Raw genomic sequence first — 17,630 nt, 5'->3', positions numbered from 1 at the left:
TGTGCTTAGGTATGCTTATACAGTGAAATATCACTGCATATTTTCACAGAATTTGTCTGGAGAGCTATATGAGATAAATTGTTAGATTATGCTGAAATATGTCCTCATTAATTTTTATTCTCATTTCCATCTTAGCCTTCCATGCTTAGATAGATGCGACAGGCTTCTCCCTCCTCCACTTTTCCTGACTTGTGTTTTGGCTCCACACACACTCACAGTCAGACATATCGCTTCATCTGCTTTAGTGGGTCGTGGGGAGCTGGAGCCTAAACGAGCTGACTAGGGGCGTGAATTGGGGGAAACACCCGGCGCGACACCAGTGCACCGTGGAGACACAGACAAACACAAATGCACACACTCACTCTTACGGGCAATTTGTAACGGCCAATTCACCTGAAGTGGATGTTTTTGGAGGTGGGATGAAGCCGGAGAACCCGGAGAGAACCCACGCAGACGCGGAGAGAACATGCAAAGTCCGCTCAGGCTGGGACTCAAACCCAGAACCGCCTTTCTACCCGATGCGCCACCGTGCTGACCTAATCTACAATTAATTATATAATACTCAAATTATAGTATTATAGTAATTAATACACCCAGTTTGTGATAAGGGAATGTATCTGGGTATTCTCTGCACAAAACTTCTTTTCAGTGCAGGCGATCCTGTTTTACAGTGAAATAACAGTTTATCAGACATTGGCTGAAGAGTCTCTGCTTATGCAAATATTTTTCTCCTGACCATCAACTTGTTTCCTTTTTTTTTTTGTGTGTGTGTGTGTGTGTCTCATGACTTCATAGGACTTGCGGTATTTTAAGTCAAAGAAGACTAACCGGGGCCTCCTGCAGGAGGGATGGATCGACAACCAAGACCCCATCATGTGCTCCTACAAACTGGTCAGCGTCAAGTTTGAAGTGTGGGGTCTGCAAACACGTGTGGAGCAGTTTGTACACAAGGTCGGTGTGAAAGGGTTTGATTTGGGGGCTTTTTTAGTGGTTCAAGATTTAGACTTTTATAAACTTTCTGAATTCATATCTTCTGACCTGTGTAGATTGGTGATAGCGCCAGAGGCTAACTGATTATCCACGCTGAATACACACACAACCAGTTGGACATCCAACTTAATCAGAACTTCCATTAACACCTTCTTCCATATCTGCCCCGTTCGTGTCCTATAGATTGCCTATCGCCCCCTCCATGTCCCTTTGCGGAAACAGTTTAATCTTCCTATCTCTATTTCCCCAAATGTGTTTTTCTGAGCCCTCCACAGCGACTGTCCCCGGGGTGAACTGTCCCCATCCTCCTTGCCAGAGGCACACACTCATAAGGCAGCCTCATTGCTCACACGGCAACAGCGGGACAGACTCACATTAATCACGTTATTCCGGGGTCGAAAGGAAACATTTAGAACTTTATGAAACTCTCTGTGGCCTTCAGAGTTAGCTCATTCTCCTTCACATCTTGTCTTCTTGAACTTCCTCTCCACGTCTTTCTCTCTCAACTTTTCTTACGTCTCTAGTCTTATCTCCTTGACTTACTTTTTCCGCCCCCTCTCCATTTTTTTTCATTCTGCTCAGGTGATCCGAGATGTCCTGCTTTTAGGACACAGACAGGCCTTTGCCTGGGTGGATGAGTGGATTGGTAAGTTTATTAGAGGTGGAATTAGTTGACTCAGCTCAAGGTTGCAGGTTGATAAGCACATGACATTTTTATTAATGGCCACTGCAAAGAAATGTCTGTGTAGGCAAGGAGTAGGTGGAGCATTTCAAACGGCATTATTGTAAATGTTGGAGTCGTTGCAAAGATGAGTCACTTTCCTCAGAGTAGCGGCTAAGACTAAAACATGAGGTTATTATGACATTTAAATTATAATGGATACAATATGGATGGAAGGATGGAAGGATGGATGGATGGATGAATTGATAAAAAAAAATCACTGTCTTCTTAAACGTAACTCATAAATCCTCTTCAATACGCATCAAAAACGTCAATGACCAATCCGGTTAATAGTAGATAGAATGCACGAGGGTAAAATAATTCATGAGTTACATGGAAATATTTACAGCAATCCATCTACAGTCAAAATCATTCTAATCATGAAGCAAACAGTCCTGTCAGTCTTTTGAGTGTGTAACGGTTCCATCTCAACAGACATGACCATGGAGGAGGTCAGAGAGTATGAGCGAGCTACGCAGGAGGCCACCAACTTGAAGATTGGCACCTTTCCCCCCGTCATCTCCATCTCAGAGAACCCTCTGCCATCCAGCGCCCGAAACGGCCCAAACAGCGCCCCGTCCACCCCTCTCTCCACAGAACCTCCCGAGTTCCTGTCAGTGCCAAAAGATCGTCCCAGGAAGAAGTCGGCACCGGAGACCTTAACCCTGCCTGATCCGGGCCGCAGGGATTCAATCTTCAAGCTACCCAGCTTTTTCTCCTGGAACTCCAGTCCACAGCCAGAATGAGAGCTGGTGTTCACCACTGGAGCAAGCCCTCAACACGTGGCTCATTGGAGGATGCCTCCCTAGCACACCCCCACAATGCCCCCCCCTTCAGCCAGCTGAAATGAAGGAGACTTTCCAAAGCCCTGGTGATCCCAGCCCCTTCAGCAAATCACTGGTGTTACAACAAAGCCAGCAGCTCCCAGACTGCCTTCATAGGCGCAAAGAAGCAGCTTGATGTCCATGGAAAAAAAAAGGCCTGCAAGGTTGTAAAGATAAAGTGCATCCCATTGAGACTCAACAACAGCAGCTAGAGGCCACACATTCTCCTCTCCTCCTCAGACAGCCGGCGCCATACATCACATAGTATGGAATCTGACTCGTCTGAGAATAGCATACATTCCTGAAAGCGTTATCCTGCAGCGCACCACTGAGCTCAGGTGTGTCCACGAGATATGTTCAAATTCACCACACATAAATCCACATGTACAGAGTTTGTTTTCATCTCCGCTTTAACTTTAAGCACCGGGATTCTCCGGCTTTGTTCACTGGAACTTGTGGTTCGAAGCAAATCCTTACGTGGTTGGGACTTTTTGACATATCCTTGTCAGTTGAGTGATATTGGTTTCCAGTCAGGTGTAGGGTGATCGTGTATTCTTCTATGAAACTTATTGAACTGGTAATGTGACTGTACTTCAAATATCCAGTAATGATGCTGCTATGAAATCAGTCTTGTGTATTTTGAATGACAGGAGTCTATATCAATTTAAGTGTTTCTTATTATGACTTAAGTAGCTGCATGATGGACTCCAGCAGTTTCTTTGATATATATTTGTGTATTAAATGTTCTCTACCTTTTCCTTCATATCTTGATGTTGTGTTTTAACTGAGTTTTTACAGACAGCTCCTGTGATTTGCATGTTTTACATCTTTATTATTTTTCTTACTTACTGTTGATGGGTTTTGTATTCAGTAAAATCAATAAATTCTGCTGTATACTTCATTGTGGGAGGTGTCTTTGTTGATGCTATTTGTTTGAACATAACTTGAACATAAACTCTTACGTAAATTAAGTTATTTAGGAGACAAAAATATGTATTAAAATCTACAGTTCACTCAGAACACACAAACAAAATCTCAAATGCATATTGAAGGCTTAATGCAAACATTTCTGCATTTACAGAATGTAATTCCAACTTTTAACTGCTCATGTTGTATTTCCTAAAACAGAATAATATATCTACAGTATACAGGAATACTATTCACACAGATGTGGCCATTGTTCTGACAAAACCTAGACACCTCTGCTAGGGCCTGGAAATTACTTAATCCAAGTTCCTGTGTGACACACGTGACTTTAAAATAGCTCCGCTCAGGCTCCTGTCACTACAAAATATAATCTGACAACAGGTGTATCAGTATACGACATATCCTCCATCCGCTGAGTGAGCACAGGGTAGTGGATGTTGTTCTGGATATGTACTATGAAGAGGATTTCTTCCCTTCGATTCATATTCCTATGGAAACTACAAAAAAAATTTTTAGGGAATTCAAAATGTTTAAAAGTCACAGCTACTTATTGTGGTTACTATTTGTATGACATTTGTTTCTTGGACAAATAATAAACAGACACCAACAACTGAATACCGTTGTTTTTTGGGATGGATATGAAGTAGAAAGGTGTTCCTGAAGCTCCCCAGTTTCTCAAGGTTGGGGTTAGGTGCACAGCTCCTTCTACGAGATTCACTCAAATCCCTCTGTAGTTTATGCGTAACAGACGGAATGGTGAGAATTCCCTTCGTAGGGCTGTAAGATACTATCTACCCTGTTATGTTGATCTACTGCACTATTTAATGAGTTCCTTCTTACTAAATACATGTCCTCACCACCAACAAAGGTTAATCAAGTAAGTGGCTCTACTGCTAGTACTCTATCTTTACTAGTGCACTATTTGTAAATAATAGTAAATACTAAATAGTGAATACAAACTTACCAGAACTTGGTGAGCTTGTATTCATTCAAACATAGCAGCCATAACTTCTGAGGTGTTGGTAATCATACATCCTATTGATTCACAAAGATTTTCTCTTTTCCTTATAAAAACTTTAATTTACAAAATGAGTGAGCTGGAACATAAAAGTTGGAGTAACATTAAGGCAGAACTACAGCCACATTTAATACTTGATCGCACTACATTTGGCCAACAGCCAGTAGGATGTACACTTTTTGCGATACATGATATAAATATAAAACTCCTTTAAAGCTGCAGAAAGCGACCTGCATTAAAGTTACTTAAAATAATAAAAGACTCATCTGACTCCCATGGTCACATCCAGAGCTCCTAACGCTACTGACAAGACACTGACGGAGTGTCAGTGTCTACTGTGTGTACAATCAGCACCCACTACCCTACTCCTCCTCATCCCTTTTTGTCTCACTTGACCAATCCACTTTGCAGGGTGGGGCTGTGAACCCATTGCGGGTTGAAATTTACAAGCTAAGGGGCCGTTCACGTGACCTTCACGTGTTCCTGTCAGCCGTATTCACATGCAGACTGTAGCACTTCAGTCACGCTTGTGGATCCATGTGAACAAGGAACGTTTAGAAATTTATGCCGCGTGAATGCAGAAACAAAAATCTATATTTGTATTGTAAACAACTCTTGTCTCAGTCTTAACAACTGCAGCTTTAAGTGTTTCCCCTCTGCACATACGAGTACAAAATGAGACTGACTGTATTCAATAAAACCTGAGTCAGCAGTGAAAAAGTTATAAATACAATATTTTCCACACTATAAGGCACACTGGATTATGAGGCACACCTTCAATGAATGGCCTATTTTAAAACAGTTTTCATATATAAGGTGCACTGGATAATTATAAGACGCACCATCGGTTTTTGAGAAAATTAAAGGCTTTTAGGTGTGCCTTACAGTGCAGAAAATACTGTAGTTAATAAATATAAACATCAGAACTTAAAGTGTGCAAAATTCAATTCATTTGAAAATGCAGTACCCATGAACCGTTTACAGCCAGACTAAGATAGGAAATGAATTAATGAAATAAAAACACTTGTACAACACCATGTGTGCCAATAACATGAAACAGAGTATAACATAAAAGGAGATTGTTTTCACATGCTTACATGTAAACACAATACAAACGGCTGAGATGTAAGTTTGGCTGCCAGAGAAGGAAATAGTCTGATACGTCTGTTATTTGAGCGCCATCAATAATCGGTTTCTCTGTCTTCATCTTTCCTCTTCTTTGCCGTGGCCATTTGTTGTCCGTCCGTCCCTGAGGTTACGCATGACATCGAGGAAAAGTTCATACCAGAAGAACATGAAGCCTGTGGAGAGGGCAGCCTTCACCAAGCTTGGGGAGAGTCCTTTAAAAAAGCCTCGCACGCCCTCCTCTCTGGCTATCTGAACCATGCAGTCCAGCACTCCTCTATACGTCCGCACCTAGAGGACACTCATGGACTTAGATACTGAAAATAGCTGCTCCAAATAATGTGAAACATGTCGCAGGAGAGCTTACCTGTCCAAAGTGAGCTCTGGCCACCTCAAAGCCCCCCACCTGCAGCCTCTTCTTGAAGAGGTCAAATGGGTATGTGATTGTTTTACTAATCATTCCAGCTCCACTGCCACAGACCAGACTTGTCAGGTGTCCTTGATGGACATAAAAAACCAGCAAGAATAGAAACATGTCTTTATCACACCGCTAATGCTGTGCAATGAATGATAAGAGCAGGGGTTGATCTCCACTGACCTCCTAGGTTTCCAGTTTTTGTTGCCGGAGCAGTTAGCTTTATAAATATATTGTAGAAGAAGAATTGCATTCCAGCATAAGGAAAAACTGCGACCAGTGTTGGAATCAGGCCTCGATAAAACGCCAACACTCCCTCAGTCTGGTATATTGTAGTCACAGCATGTCGCAGGCTGTGGTACACCTAACAAGACAGATGAAGCACAAAACAGGTCATAAACTGGTGTAGTGACTGGTATGTTAGCTAAACTTATTGTAAAGATATTTAAAAATGTTTCTGGGCAGACTGACAGCTTCAGCATCCTCCCTGCATTATTTCCCTTGTGCTACCTTGGGTTCTCCCTGAGCTGCAAAGCGTGTGCGTAGCATATCCACAGGCTGGCACACCATTGTTGCAGAGCAGGCAGACAAACCGCCACACAGGAAGTGAACTCCAGCTGTCTGGCTGTCGTACGGCATCATCTTGTGGACCATCTTAGTAAGAAACTCAAAACTTGCAAACTGTAGGAATGTGATGCAGAAACACAAAAAAACATGTGAACCTTGCAAATAAAGGTAATTTAGAGGTAATTTGTGTCTATTTGTAGATAACTCTTCCCAGGCTCTACCTGGACGGCACCGAAGCTGATGGAGAGAAGCTGCGCTGGGATGTGGCCCTTCCAGAAAGCAGAGACTCCCTCCTCCGTACGAATGCAGCGGAAAGCCTGGAATAAACCCAAGTACTTTCCCCTTGGCCTCTGTGAAGACACAGGCTCAATCTGCAGCTGAGGAACAGAGAACCAAAACACTTTACTTCCTTTCTGCAATTTCCCAGGATAGCACTTATGTTGAAATGTGCTAAGAGCATTAATAGTAGAGATAATATCCAATCAACAAGATAAATTTGTGTTGTAGGTGGTAAAATCATGTTGTTTTATTGCCTGTTAAAAAGATAACATAATTAAGTGTAAAATTTTCAAAGAGGTTGATCAAAGGATGAGCTGATTAAAATATGAGGTGGATCAAGTTTTATTTTCTTCAACATTGAGAAATACAGCCAATGTTTTACCTTTTTAATTAGAATTAATAGGCCAATAAAAAAATTATACCCAGGCATGAACAACTAATGACGATCCACCACTACGCACAAGTGGGTCCAGATTATAATCCAGATCTGTGAGAGTAAAATATGCATTTTGAGGAGATCCATATGCATAGGGTCACAGTGTGATAAAGGACGAGACATGAATACGTAAACATGAATCCAAAGTTTGACAATATAATACAATACAGTATTAATACCTACACATTGAATATCATTCTTTGATTGTTTAAAACACAAGAGTCCATAGCAGGTCTTTACCTGAAATCTGATTTTAAGCACATCAAAAGGGCTGACAAGGGCTCGGGTGACCATACCGGCACATGACCCCGCCAAGGCTGCCTCCTCTGGAGAGGGGCATGTGCCCTTAGTGCTGGGGTCATAGCCCACCATGTCTTCACCGCCTCAGATTCCTGTTGACAACAAAGTTTATTGTTTGTTTATTGTTATATTAGTTCAGTTTGATGTGAGGTGTTATTCCTGTTCATAGAAATAATTGCTTTTTTAAGAACAAGGGAGATGTGCAGAGTTGTGGCAACTAGAGAGGAATAAAGCTGATGAGCCATACAATGAAGTTATGGGAAAGAGTAGTTGAAGCTAGACTAAGGGCAGAAGTGAGCATTTGTGAGCAGTGGTATGGTTTCATGCCAAAAAAAAGAGTACTACAGATGCAGTATTTGCTTTGAGGATGTTGATAGAGAAGTACAGAGAAGGCCAGACGGAGCTGCATTGTGTTTTTGTAGATCTGGAGAAAGCTGATGACAGGGTGCCCAGAGAGGAACTGTGGTATTGTATGAGGAAGTCTGGAGTGGCAGAGAAGTATGTTAGAGCGTCGCAGGACATGTATGAGGACTGTAAGACAGTGGTGAGGTGTGCTGTAGGTGTGACAGAGAAGTTCAAGGTGGAGGTGGGACTGCATCAGGGATCAGCTCTGAGCCCCTTCTTGTTTGCTATGGTGATGGACAGGCTGACAGATGAGGTTAGACAGGAATCTCCATGTACTATGATGTTTGCAGATGACATTGTGATCTGTAGTGAGAGCAGGGAACAGGTGGAGGAGAAGCTAGAGGTGGAGGTTTGTCCTGGAAAGGACAGAAATGAAGGTTAGTTGCAGTAAGACAGTATATGTGTGTGAATGAGAGGGACCCAAGTAGAAGAGTGAGGTTACAGGGAGAAGAGATCAAGAAGGTGGAGGATTTTAAGTACTTAGGGTCAATAGTCCAGAGCAATGGAGAGTGTGGAAAAGAGGTGAATAAGTGTGTACAGGCAGGATGGTACGGGTGGAGGAAAGTGTCAGGTGTGATGTATGGTAGAAGAGTTTCAGCTAAAATGAAAGGAAAGGTGTACAAAACCGTGGTGAGACCAGCGATGTTGTTTGGTCTAGAGACAGTGTCACTGATGAAAAGACAGGAGACAGAGCTGGAGGTAGCAGAGATGAAGATGCTGAGGTTCTCTCTGGGAGTGACCAGGAAGGATAGGATCAGGAATGAGTACATCAGAGGGACAGCACATGTTAGAGGTTTTGGAGATAAAGTCAGAGAGGCCAGACTGAGATGGTTTGGACATGTCCAGAGGAGAGATAGTGAATGTATTGGTAGAAGGATGCTGAGTTTTGAACTACCAGGCAGGAGGCCTAGAGGAAGACCAAAGAGGAGGTTTATGGATGTAGTGAAAGAGGACATGAATGTAGTTGGTGTGAGAGAAATAGTTATGGTCAACTGGTCAGCTTTGAAATAAAAGCATGGCTCAGAATTATTATGTGAAATAACTTGCTGAATCACTGGGTATATACTATATCTGGATATTTGTAAAACAGTAAGAAGGCAGACTGTGTGAGAGCTGTGTGACTCAAACATCTTATTGCATTAAATGATAATGATTTCTTATTTTTCAAGTAAATGGATGAAGATAATCCAGAAATATCCTAAAAAAACATCAGGAATATTGTTAATTTTTGATGTGGTTAGGATAGATATCATGATGTGGATATGTGTTTTGTTTTTTAAGGGGTTTTTGTATTTTTTTTAATTTTCTGATTGAAAATGTAAAAAAAACCAAAACAGCATCCTCGACCATGAGTGCATTAATTTAGGATGTCTTGTAAGTTTTGTAGTTGGATCCATGACACAAAATTAACTTGATTCGTGCACGTTTTTTTGTTTTTTTTAAAGAAAAGTTTAAATTAAAAATTTCCTCCGGGACTAATAAAGTATCTATCTATCTAAAAAGTGGATATTGTCAGACGACATGATATAATAAAGTAAGAACACCAACCCCGCGCAGAAAACGCTATCAGGAGAGCAGGGACGTTGTAAGCAGAGGACATGCCGTTGGACCTTGGGACAAGCTAAGTTAGCAAAATGTACGGTAACACAAGCTGACGGATACTGACCTTACAGTAATGTCTGTTGCTTCATAAACACACTCACATCCATTATGATCAATACGGACTCCCTCATCAGACACGAACAGGACAAGCACTTCAGGTTTCCGGCACACTCTTCCCTTGATTCACGGAGTATATTACAACTTCCGGGTCATAGGGCGTGTGTTTGAAATGTCAAAGAGTAATTATTCAGACAAGAGAACTACTACCTGAAGCAGAACTCGATTCACACTTTTGATGCGTTATTCTCACCCCAATAAACCAAAATCCCCATGCATAAACCGAACGAACATAACAAATCAAGGTCACAAGTATTAACCACTAAGAGACACTTAGATATTCAACAAATGGATGAGTGTCACACATAGAACAATGTGTTCATATCATATCGTTTTATTGAGTTACAAACTAGAAAATTCTTCTGTTATGTTTATATTTTAATCATGTGCTAGTTTCCCACGTCAAAAATGCTAACTTTTAGTTTTATCACTAAATACTTGATATTATAATTTGATTTTTACTGAACAGGAAGCAGTTCATACCATAATGTAATAACTCGGGGTGTTGCTGTGATGTCAATATCTTGTTTGAATCAAGAAACATCTCCAGAGAAGAAATAATTTGAGGAAAATATCTCATTTACATGTTCACATCCGTTCTTTCTTTGGTTGTGACGGTGAGATTCGGTTAATTAAAGTGAACTGAAAGGCACATTATGACAAGAAATCCCGGCCAATTATATAATGTGAAGGTGCATGTTAATGTCTTCAGGTCGAACAGGCGAGTAATGGAACTCTTGCTTTGGTTTCTTTATTGTTGTCTGAACTCCTTGATTACATTTTTATATGTCTTGCCCTTCATTTTTTAATCCCTAGGGAATTAGGTTTTCTCAGTCCTGCTCAATTAATAAGAGGAGCGTTCTAATAATAAAATGTGTACGTTACAACCTGAAAGTGATTGACCTTTCTTTGCAGACGTGGCAACAATAAAGTAACACTGGAAATAAAACACTAGTGACCTGTTTCGTTCACTTTTACGTTCTCTCTGCACAGGTGAACGGAGGCGGGAACTATCTTGATTTATCATTTCATCTCTGAGAGGCTGTGGCTTGACTGCTGACTACTAACATCTAGACGGGAGGGTGGCTAGCTTAACGTCACGGTAAATGGTGAAGCTCGGCAGAATACTTAGGTAATACTGTCACACATTCATTTTCAAATGTAAGTCATTAGTTCATTCTGATTTTATACATATTTATTGTTTTAAAATTGCTGTGTAGCTAACGATAAAACACGGGCATTTTTCTTCTGTAACGTAATGTGTGTGTTTTTTATCACGTTACATCACGAAGCTAATTTACCATTAACGCTAAACTTTTGCGTAATTTCTGCATTTGGATAAAGACACAAAAACTACACATAAACATAAAAATCTAATTCACTACTAGTTAACCTTTACATAATAATGAGTGTGTTAACAGCAAGACGGAAAAACATGTTATCAGTGTGTTTCCAACCAAATGAACCAAAAAGCCTGACGTCTGGGCTCTCGCTGGTTAAATGTGTTGATTCGGGGTATCGGGTAACTTATTGTCCGGTCAGAGTTTGTTCAGATAATCCCTTCGACCCCCCCCAGTGAATGAATGAATGAGCTGGAAGCAGTCGCTCTAATGACCGGAACAGGGTTTTGCTCTGTTGTCACACACACTGTTCTTTAGTCTCGGTAATATTGTGTGAACCCAGGCTGGACGCGCAGCCCCAGTTATTATTACTATTATTATCACTGAACGAGTTGGACTTCTTGTGAAAGCATTTGTTGTCATTTGTCTATTCTAGAGTATAATGGAAAACTCTACAGATGACTACAGGATCCAGTCGTTTGACCTGGACACACAGATACTGCTGAAAACAGCCTTGAAAGGTGAGCATGTTACTGTTAGTGTATTACAGGTTAATAACAATTTTAGTGTCATTGAATGTTTCAAACATGCTCCATAACACTTAAAAGCTTTCTTGAATAAATGTGTTGCTGAATCATCATTGATAAAACCACTTTTTTTGAATGGTAACCAAGTCTAATAATATTTTTATGCATGTGTTTCTTTCAGACCCAAGTTCAGTGAACCTAGACAAGGTGTCTAACATCATCGTTGATCAGTCTTTAAAGGACCGGGTGTTCAGCAGGGAGGCTGGGCGCATTTGCTTCACCATTGTTCAGGTCAGTGATGTTGTTATTTTGTTATTTCGACATTCAACAGTATCACGCTGCAGTTGTGTCCGTTGCAGGTATGTCTTCAGTGGTGACATAATTTGAAGTAGACAATGTGTTTCATTTTGTGGTGGTTTATGGACCCAGTACTTTACAGTACATCCGGTAGATAACGCTGCTGAAGGTTGTCCTCGACTTGCTTCAAATGTGATCTTTGTGACAGGATCTCAAAAAATCTCCTCAGTGCTTCTGAGTTCATTCAAAAATTTGCTTAGAGCTGTGCAAATGTGATGGAAATAAATGAGGATATCGGGTCTAAATAGAGGCTATAAAGACTTCAACGTCTTATAATCTCTGTCTGATCCTTCCTGGTCATTTCAAGCAGGCCGAGGCCAAGCAGACCAATGGAAACGTTTTCAGGAGGAACTTGTTGACCCGGCTCCAGCAGGAGTTCAACAAACGTGAGGAGACAAGGCAGCGCTCGCCACGGGAGTGGGTGTGCTTTGTCACGTTCATCTGCAACATCTTTGACTACCTCAAAGTAAGTTATGTTTGTTTCCCATTGGGATAATATCAATCTCAATCATGTTATCACAATCTACTCATGAATCCATGACTTTCTTGAAATTCTTTGGAACAAAGATTCTACTGAAAAGTGGGGAGAAGAGACATAAAACACACGTTAGCATTCTATGTAGTTCGACTCGGGTTTCAGTCTTTACAATGGCAGATGTCATTTGCACTGGTTGACCCTTTTATGGAGGCAGTTGTGCTCATTTTGTACCTGTGGGAAATTAATGCCTGCTTTATTATCCTTGTGTCACTCAAAACTCATCTTTTTTCATAACCCAAATTTCACTGACGTTGGAATGCTGTATAAAACATAAAGCGTTTAGAACAGAATCATTTTCTAGTCCTTTTTGACAAGTTCTCATTTGAAAACAGCATAACAACATCATATTTCATTTGTTTTGCTTGACTGGTTTTTGTAAATATACATTTACTCTGAATATTGTGACAATAATTCAAGGAAACACTTATTTGGAAGATTATGTAGGTTCATCAGTGACAGGTGATGGCATCATGATTGAGAATTAGACAAATTACCAAAGGGATCAGTTGTCCACAGTCTGGGACGGGACGAGTTCGTCCACTTCGTGAAACACATGATTGAACAGCAAATTCATAGCCTTATTTGTCAGTGATTGCATTCAGTTTTATCAGCTTTTTGCAATGTCATTTTTGGAATTAGAGTGGTCCTTCATTAACATTCTCCTCCTGTAGTTGACAGCACGATGAATGTCTTGACTTTCAGGTAAACAACATGCCAATGGTGGCGCTGGTCCATCCTGTGTTTGACTGCCTCATGAGGTTGGCCCAACCAGATGCTCTAGAGAACGAAGAGGAGGTGACAAAGAGAATTTTTGCATATAATATGACTCTATTCCAGGTGGTGTTTTTCTTAATAATGCTAAAATCTGTTATTAAAAGAATAAAACTGACATGAAATGTCCTCCAAACACCCCCCACCACACGTAACAGATGGACTGCCTGGTGCTGCAGCTGCATCGCATCGGAGAGCAGCTGGAGAAAGTAAACTGCCAGCGGATGAACGAGCTGTTCTTCCTCCTGCGGGATGGTTTCCTGCTTCAGGAGAAGCTTCCCTCCATGGCTCGTCTGCTTCTGCTGGAGATCCTGGAGTTCAGGGCTGGAGGCTGGACGCTGAGCAACACCGCCCACAAGTACTACTACAGCGAAATTCAGGACTAGGACTGTTGGAAAGACGAGGGTGCTGAGCATATGTCGCTGCAGGTGTGTCAGCCAGCCTTGGAACACTTTGAATACCTCTCCACTGTCACCACTGATTATAAACCAGCATCATCCTGCAGGCATCTGAGAAGAGTTTTAGGAAGAGTACAGTTGAGAAACCGTAGATAGACTCTGCTGCCTTGTTCTTTTCGCTCGATAACTATACTGTAACATGGTGCCGTGGATGCAGAACGTGCAATAGTTGACAAGTTCATGAGGTTAGCCACGTTCAGGAAAACTTTGTTGTTGTTCAAAGATTGAGTAGATTTTGTATTCTTTTTATCTTGCATTCCTGTTCTTAGAATTTTTTATTTTGTAGGTATTACTGTTTTAAGAATAGACTCAATTCAAACGTTTGTTTTACCAAATCTCCAGGACCTGGAACATTCCAGTCAGATGTAAGCTGATTTCCTTTGATTTATGTTTTATTCTTGTGTGACCAATGTTTTTTTTTCCATCGGTGTAGAATTGAAATATTGCGAAACACTTGACTAGTTTGGTTTTCTACCTGTCGATTTCCATCAGCTTCTTGTGTTATTTTGCCAGGCTGTTTGAAGCATTGAGTGTCTTAATTCAGGGATCTTCTTTTGAGATTTGTTCAATATGTAAATGAAAGATGTTGTAACTGTGTTTGTACAGACAAACCAGCCGAGATTTAATCCATTTCTGGATTAGCAGTTCTTCTTTTTCAGTCAGTCCTTTATGAAATCAGCATAATCCAGTAGACAGGATGAAGCTTAGGCTTTTGATTCAGGCAGTTGGGCTGGAGCACAGTGGTGGAGCACAGAGTACATGAGTGAAAGCCTTCAGCCCGCCAAATGTGGATTATGCATATAAAATTCAGTATCTTGATACAAAGTCAAAAACAACTTTGTGTCAAATTAGAATTTTTTAAAACCACAATATCTCATCAGTATAATGATATGAGATGATATTTGTTGATTGAATCATGTGTACATCACTCAAATGTTGTATCCAGTAGAGGAGGGGCTACTGGAAGCAGTTCAAAAACAAATATTTCAGTAATGCAGGCCAGTACTTTCCACCGACGATTGTATTTGCCTCCTATTACATCTGCAGTTGTAAGCATTAATATTAAATCCTGTGTAGGAGATTGGCAAAAAATGCTTATTTTTTTAAATGTATGTTTTGTAAAACCAGATCACACATCTTTAAAAGCCCAGACAACTTTTTTGCAACTTTAATGGACTCAAGATAAAACTGAACATCTTTGAGTGGAATGGAATCAGGTATCCAGAGGAATGCTGCCAGAAGCTGGCATCTGCCTGGGCATCATGTGCAGCTTTAGGACCTACTGCAGATGTTTTTTCACGAGGGTTTGAATCGTTTTACTTCCAGCTGTATAGAATAGAGACTGTACTTTTTCTGTAGTCTTTCATGTCTTGTTAATTCCATTACTTTTTGTAACGGTCTTCAGCCAAAGCTGTGCCTTGGAGTCAGACAAGTATGGAACAGATGCCCCGTGGTGAGCCTGTTTCCTCTTTATTCATCTTTTGCAATTTTGCACCTATAATAATATGTAAAAAAGTTGCTATAAACATAAAATTATCTTCAAGGGCAATTGGATCAATCAGTTCAGAGAAAAATTTAAGCATTAGAAACTAAAATTACCCAGTTCAAACCACATTCTTGGACAGGATTCAGGACATTTGCTAAGGAAGCTCCCCGATTCCTGTTTCACAGTTGCATTTGAAGATTTGTTATAAGCTGAGAATTCATCAACAGTCAGACCTAGTTGATAAATCAAACTGAGGCAAAAACCTATTGTATTTTTATGGTTGCTTGTACATTTTATGCAAATGTATTTATTAATAAAATTTGGATGTCTTTCCATTAAACTTTAATCTTTTTTTTTTTTTTTGATATTTCATCCCAAATTGACAGGTTCTTTATTTTACAAAATGTATTTTCAGTGCTGTACAGTCACGAAAAGATTTTCATGGTGGTCAATGTGAAACGAAGCATCACTCATCACTCCCGTATATCTCTGTGGATGACGTCTGTCTGACTCAGAAGGAACGTTTGATCTGACAGCGTTTCAGTCCTGGGGGGTTCCTCCCTACCACCAGCGATAGTGAGCGTAGGCTCTGTTGGCTTCGGCTGTCTTGTGGCATTCATTCTTCTTTTTGATCACTTTACCCTCCTTCTCATATGCTGCCAGCAGTTCCTGAGAAAGTTTTTCATACATTAGGGTGCGTCTGTGTTTATTTTCCCTGCACTCCATGATAATCCACTTCATGGCAAGGAAGCGGCGTCTTTTGTCCGTAAGGGGGATGGGCACCTGAGTGGCATCAGATTCAAAGGGAATTTATATTAGTGATTTGCTTCTTTCGTTAACTCACAATCAACACCAACAGAGGATTTTTCCACCTCATTACTGACCTGGAAGTTCTTTCCACCCCTCTGTATGTTTTCCAGCCCAACCACAGGCTTACAGTTTTCCAGAGCCTGATGAAAAATAGCATAGGGGTTGCACTCTATGCTTTCTTTCTTCTCTTTTGGAGCTTTGTGGTACTTCTCTACCTGAGTCCTTTTTATTCTCTCCATGGTCTGTAAACAGACAGAGAAACTCATATCTTGTATTCTATTAGGCCAGCATCAAATCTTTTAGCATCACTACATGACAGTGAACACTTTCTTACTTGTGTAAAGATCTCTCGGGACAAAGCCTTGTCTCCATGTTTCATCATCATGTTAATGAATTTACTGAAAAGCAAACATCATGATTAACAGACAGAAACTGTCACGTACATGCACCTGACTGACCGGGATTCTTCTTTGTCCTACCTGAAGGTTGGGTCGTTGAAAACAGAGCTGGAGACGTTACTGGTTGCTGCCTTGATAGGATTGTTCGCCATGAGTTCCAGCTGCTTCTTCTCCTCATCACTCTGCTCTTTTCTGTCTTTGTTTAACACCTCTTTCCTGACCTCCGGTTCCAGATAGTAGGGGTTGTATCTGCTCCATCTCACCAGGAACACTCTGCAAACAAAGAGATTTCTATGATATTTGAAAGGGTTTGTGTGTCTGTGTGGAGCACAGACAATTTGAAGACAGAAAAAAGAATTCAAAACAATTTTAGTTAAAGCCACCTAATTGGACTTTGCTTTTGACTGATTTTTCATTTTGTCAGGGGATACAGTATTTGTTTGTTTCATGTAAGGAAATTGCGTTTTACCCCTTTGTTGTTTACTAAATATATATTGTAGGTATTTGATATATAAGAGCGCATTGTGTGGTGCAGATCAAGATCTGCTCTAAAACGTTTGTGTCAAACTAGCCCTTGATAGTGTGATATTCCTCTAACAGCGTGCGTCAAATGTAGACAACAAAGAGCATTTTGATCAGTTGTTTAAGTAGTACCAAAAGTGCAAAAAGAATAATCAACCAAAAAACTATAATTTGTCATTTTCAGAAGACGCCAGTTTATGGAACTTTGAAGCAAATCACTTGAGTGCATTAGTAAAAGGAATTAATATCTAAACCCAAGGTGAAAATACTGAGGACTGCACTGTCACACATGTGGTAAAATGTTATTAAAGGAGATTTTTTTTATCTTAATTTGGTGAATCATCAATTGAGTGATTATAAAAGAGAAAATGTCATTAATAATCAAAGTCAGTCACAAATAAACAGGTTATTGAAGTCTTGCTTTCAAGTAACGTGTAGCGCATAGCCCAGTGTTGATATTTAGCATGACAACTAATTCACTACGCAGGTAACAAAAATATGAACGAAAAACTGTACCGAAGCTCAGAAACATTAAACTTACACTTATTACCTGATAATTTTTTTTTTGTCTCTAAAAATTGATTACTAGCGTTACCTTGACGTCCAAGGTTTTAATAGTCCGGAGACGGAAGCAGCCATCTTGAAAATGTGTCTCAGGACCCTAAACTAGGCTCTCCTGTAGATGCCTTACTAGAAG

General features: G+C 40.5%; 4 protein-coding genes across 7 annotated transcripts in view; 2 read left to right on the top strand and 2 right to left on the bottom strand.

Annotated features, from left to right (window-relative positions):
* Positions 1-3,425, top strand: part of pitpnc1a (phosphatidylinositol transfer protein cytoplasmic 1a) — a 36,470-nt gene extending 33,045 nt beyond the window's left edge. Inside the window, exons 7-9 of the mRNA XM_068336944.1 lie at positions 796-951; positions 1,573-1,636; positions 2,147-3,425. Of these exons, the coding sequence (XP_068193045.1) occupies positions 796-951; positions 1,573-1,636; positions 2,147-2,457 (531 nt within the window). The 3' untranslated portion in view covers positions 2,458-3,425. The remainder of the gene's footprint in view (positions 1-795; positions 952-1,572; positions 1,637-2,146) is intronic.
* Positions 3,426-4,532: 1,107 nt separating this feature from the next.
* On the bottom strand, positions 4,533-9,782 carry slc25a19 (solute carrier family 25 member 19). Of its 2 annotated transcripts, none has more exons than XM_068337315.1 (7): positions 9,674-9,782; positions 7,543-7,694; positions 6,809-6,964; positions 6,531-6,701; positions 6,204-6,384; positions 5,973-6,103; positions 4,533-5,896 (listed from the first exon to the last, which is right to left on the bottom strand). In XM_068337315.1, exons 2-7 carry the CDS (start codon positions 7,672-7,674, stop codon positions 5,684-5,686), a joined length of 984 nt encoding a protein of 327 aa, XP_068193416.1. In that variant the 5' UTR covers positions 7,675-7,694; positions 9,674-9,782; the 3' UTR covers positions 4,533-5,683. The 2 variants fall into 2 exon arrangements, with proteins under 2 accessions (XP_068193416.1, XP_068193417.1); XM_068337316.1 differs by having other exon boundaries at positions 9,711-9,772.
* Positions 9,783-10,774: 992 nt separating this feature from the next.
* mif4gdb (MIF4G domain containing b) lies at positions 10,775-14,834 on the top strand. Of its 3 annotated transcripts, none has more exons than XM_068336039.1 (6): positions 10,775-10,858; positions 11,503-11,587; positions 11,775-11,884; positions 12,261-12,416; positions 13,191-13,283; positions 13,418-14,834. In XM_068336039.1, exons 2-6 carry the CDS (start codon positions 11,509-11,511, stop codon positions 13,643-13,645), a joined length of 666 nt encoding a protein of 221 aa, XP_068192140.1. In that variant the 5' UTR covers positions 10,775-10,858; positions 11,503-11,508; the 3' UTR covers positions 13,646-14,834. The 3 variants fall into 3 exon arrangements, with proteins under 3 accessions (XP_068192140.1, XP_068192138.1, XP_068192139.1); XM_068336037.1 differs by having other exon boundaries at positions 12,258-12,416; XM_068336038.1 differs by having other exon boundaries at positions 10,797-10,887; positions 12,258-12,416.
* A 198-nt stretch (positions 14,835-15,032) lies between these two features.
* Positions 15,033-17,615, bottom strand: mrps7 (mitochondrial ribosomal protein S7). Its single transcript, XM_068336036.1, has 5 exons — positions 17,529-17,615; positions 16,493-16,684; positions 16,348-16,411; positions 16,088-16,255; positions 15,033-15,986 (listed from the first exon to the last, which is right to left on the bottom strand). The coding sequence occupies exons 1-5, from the start codon at positions 17,570-17,572 to the stop codon at positions 15,765-15,767; spliced, it is 690 nt and encodes a 229-aa protein (XP_068192137.1). The 5' UTR covers positions 17,573-17,615; the 3' UTR covers positions 15,033-15,764.
* Between the last annotated feature and the right edge of the window lie 15 nt (positions 17,616-17,630).

The sequence above is a fragment of the Antennarius striatus genome, chromosome 16 (genome assembly GCF_040054535.1).
Source record: "Antennarius striatus isolate MH-2024 chromosome 16, ASM4005453v1, whole genome shotgun sequence".
NCBI lineage: Eukaryota > Metazoa > Chordata > Actinopteri > Lophiiformes > Antennariidae > Antennarius > Antennarius striatus.
The sequence above is the reverse complement of the archived record's forward strand: the minus strand, read 5'-3'. Positions and strand labels throughout refer to the sequence as shown.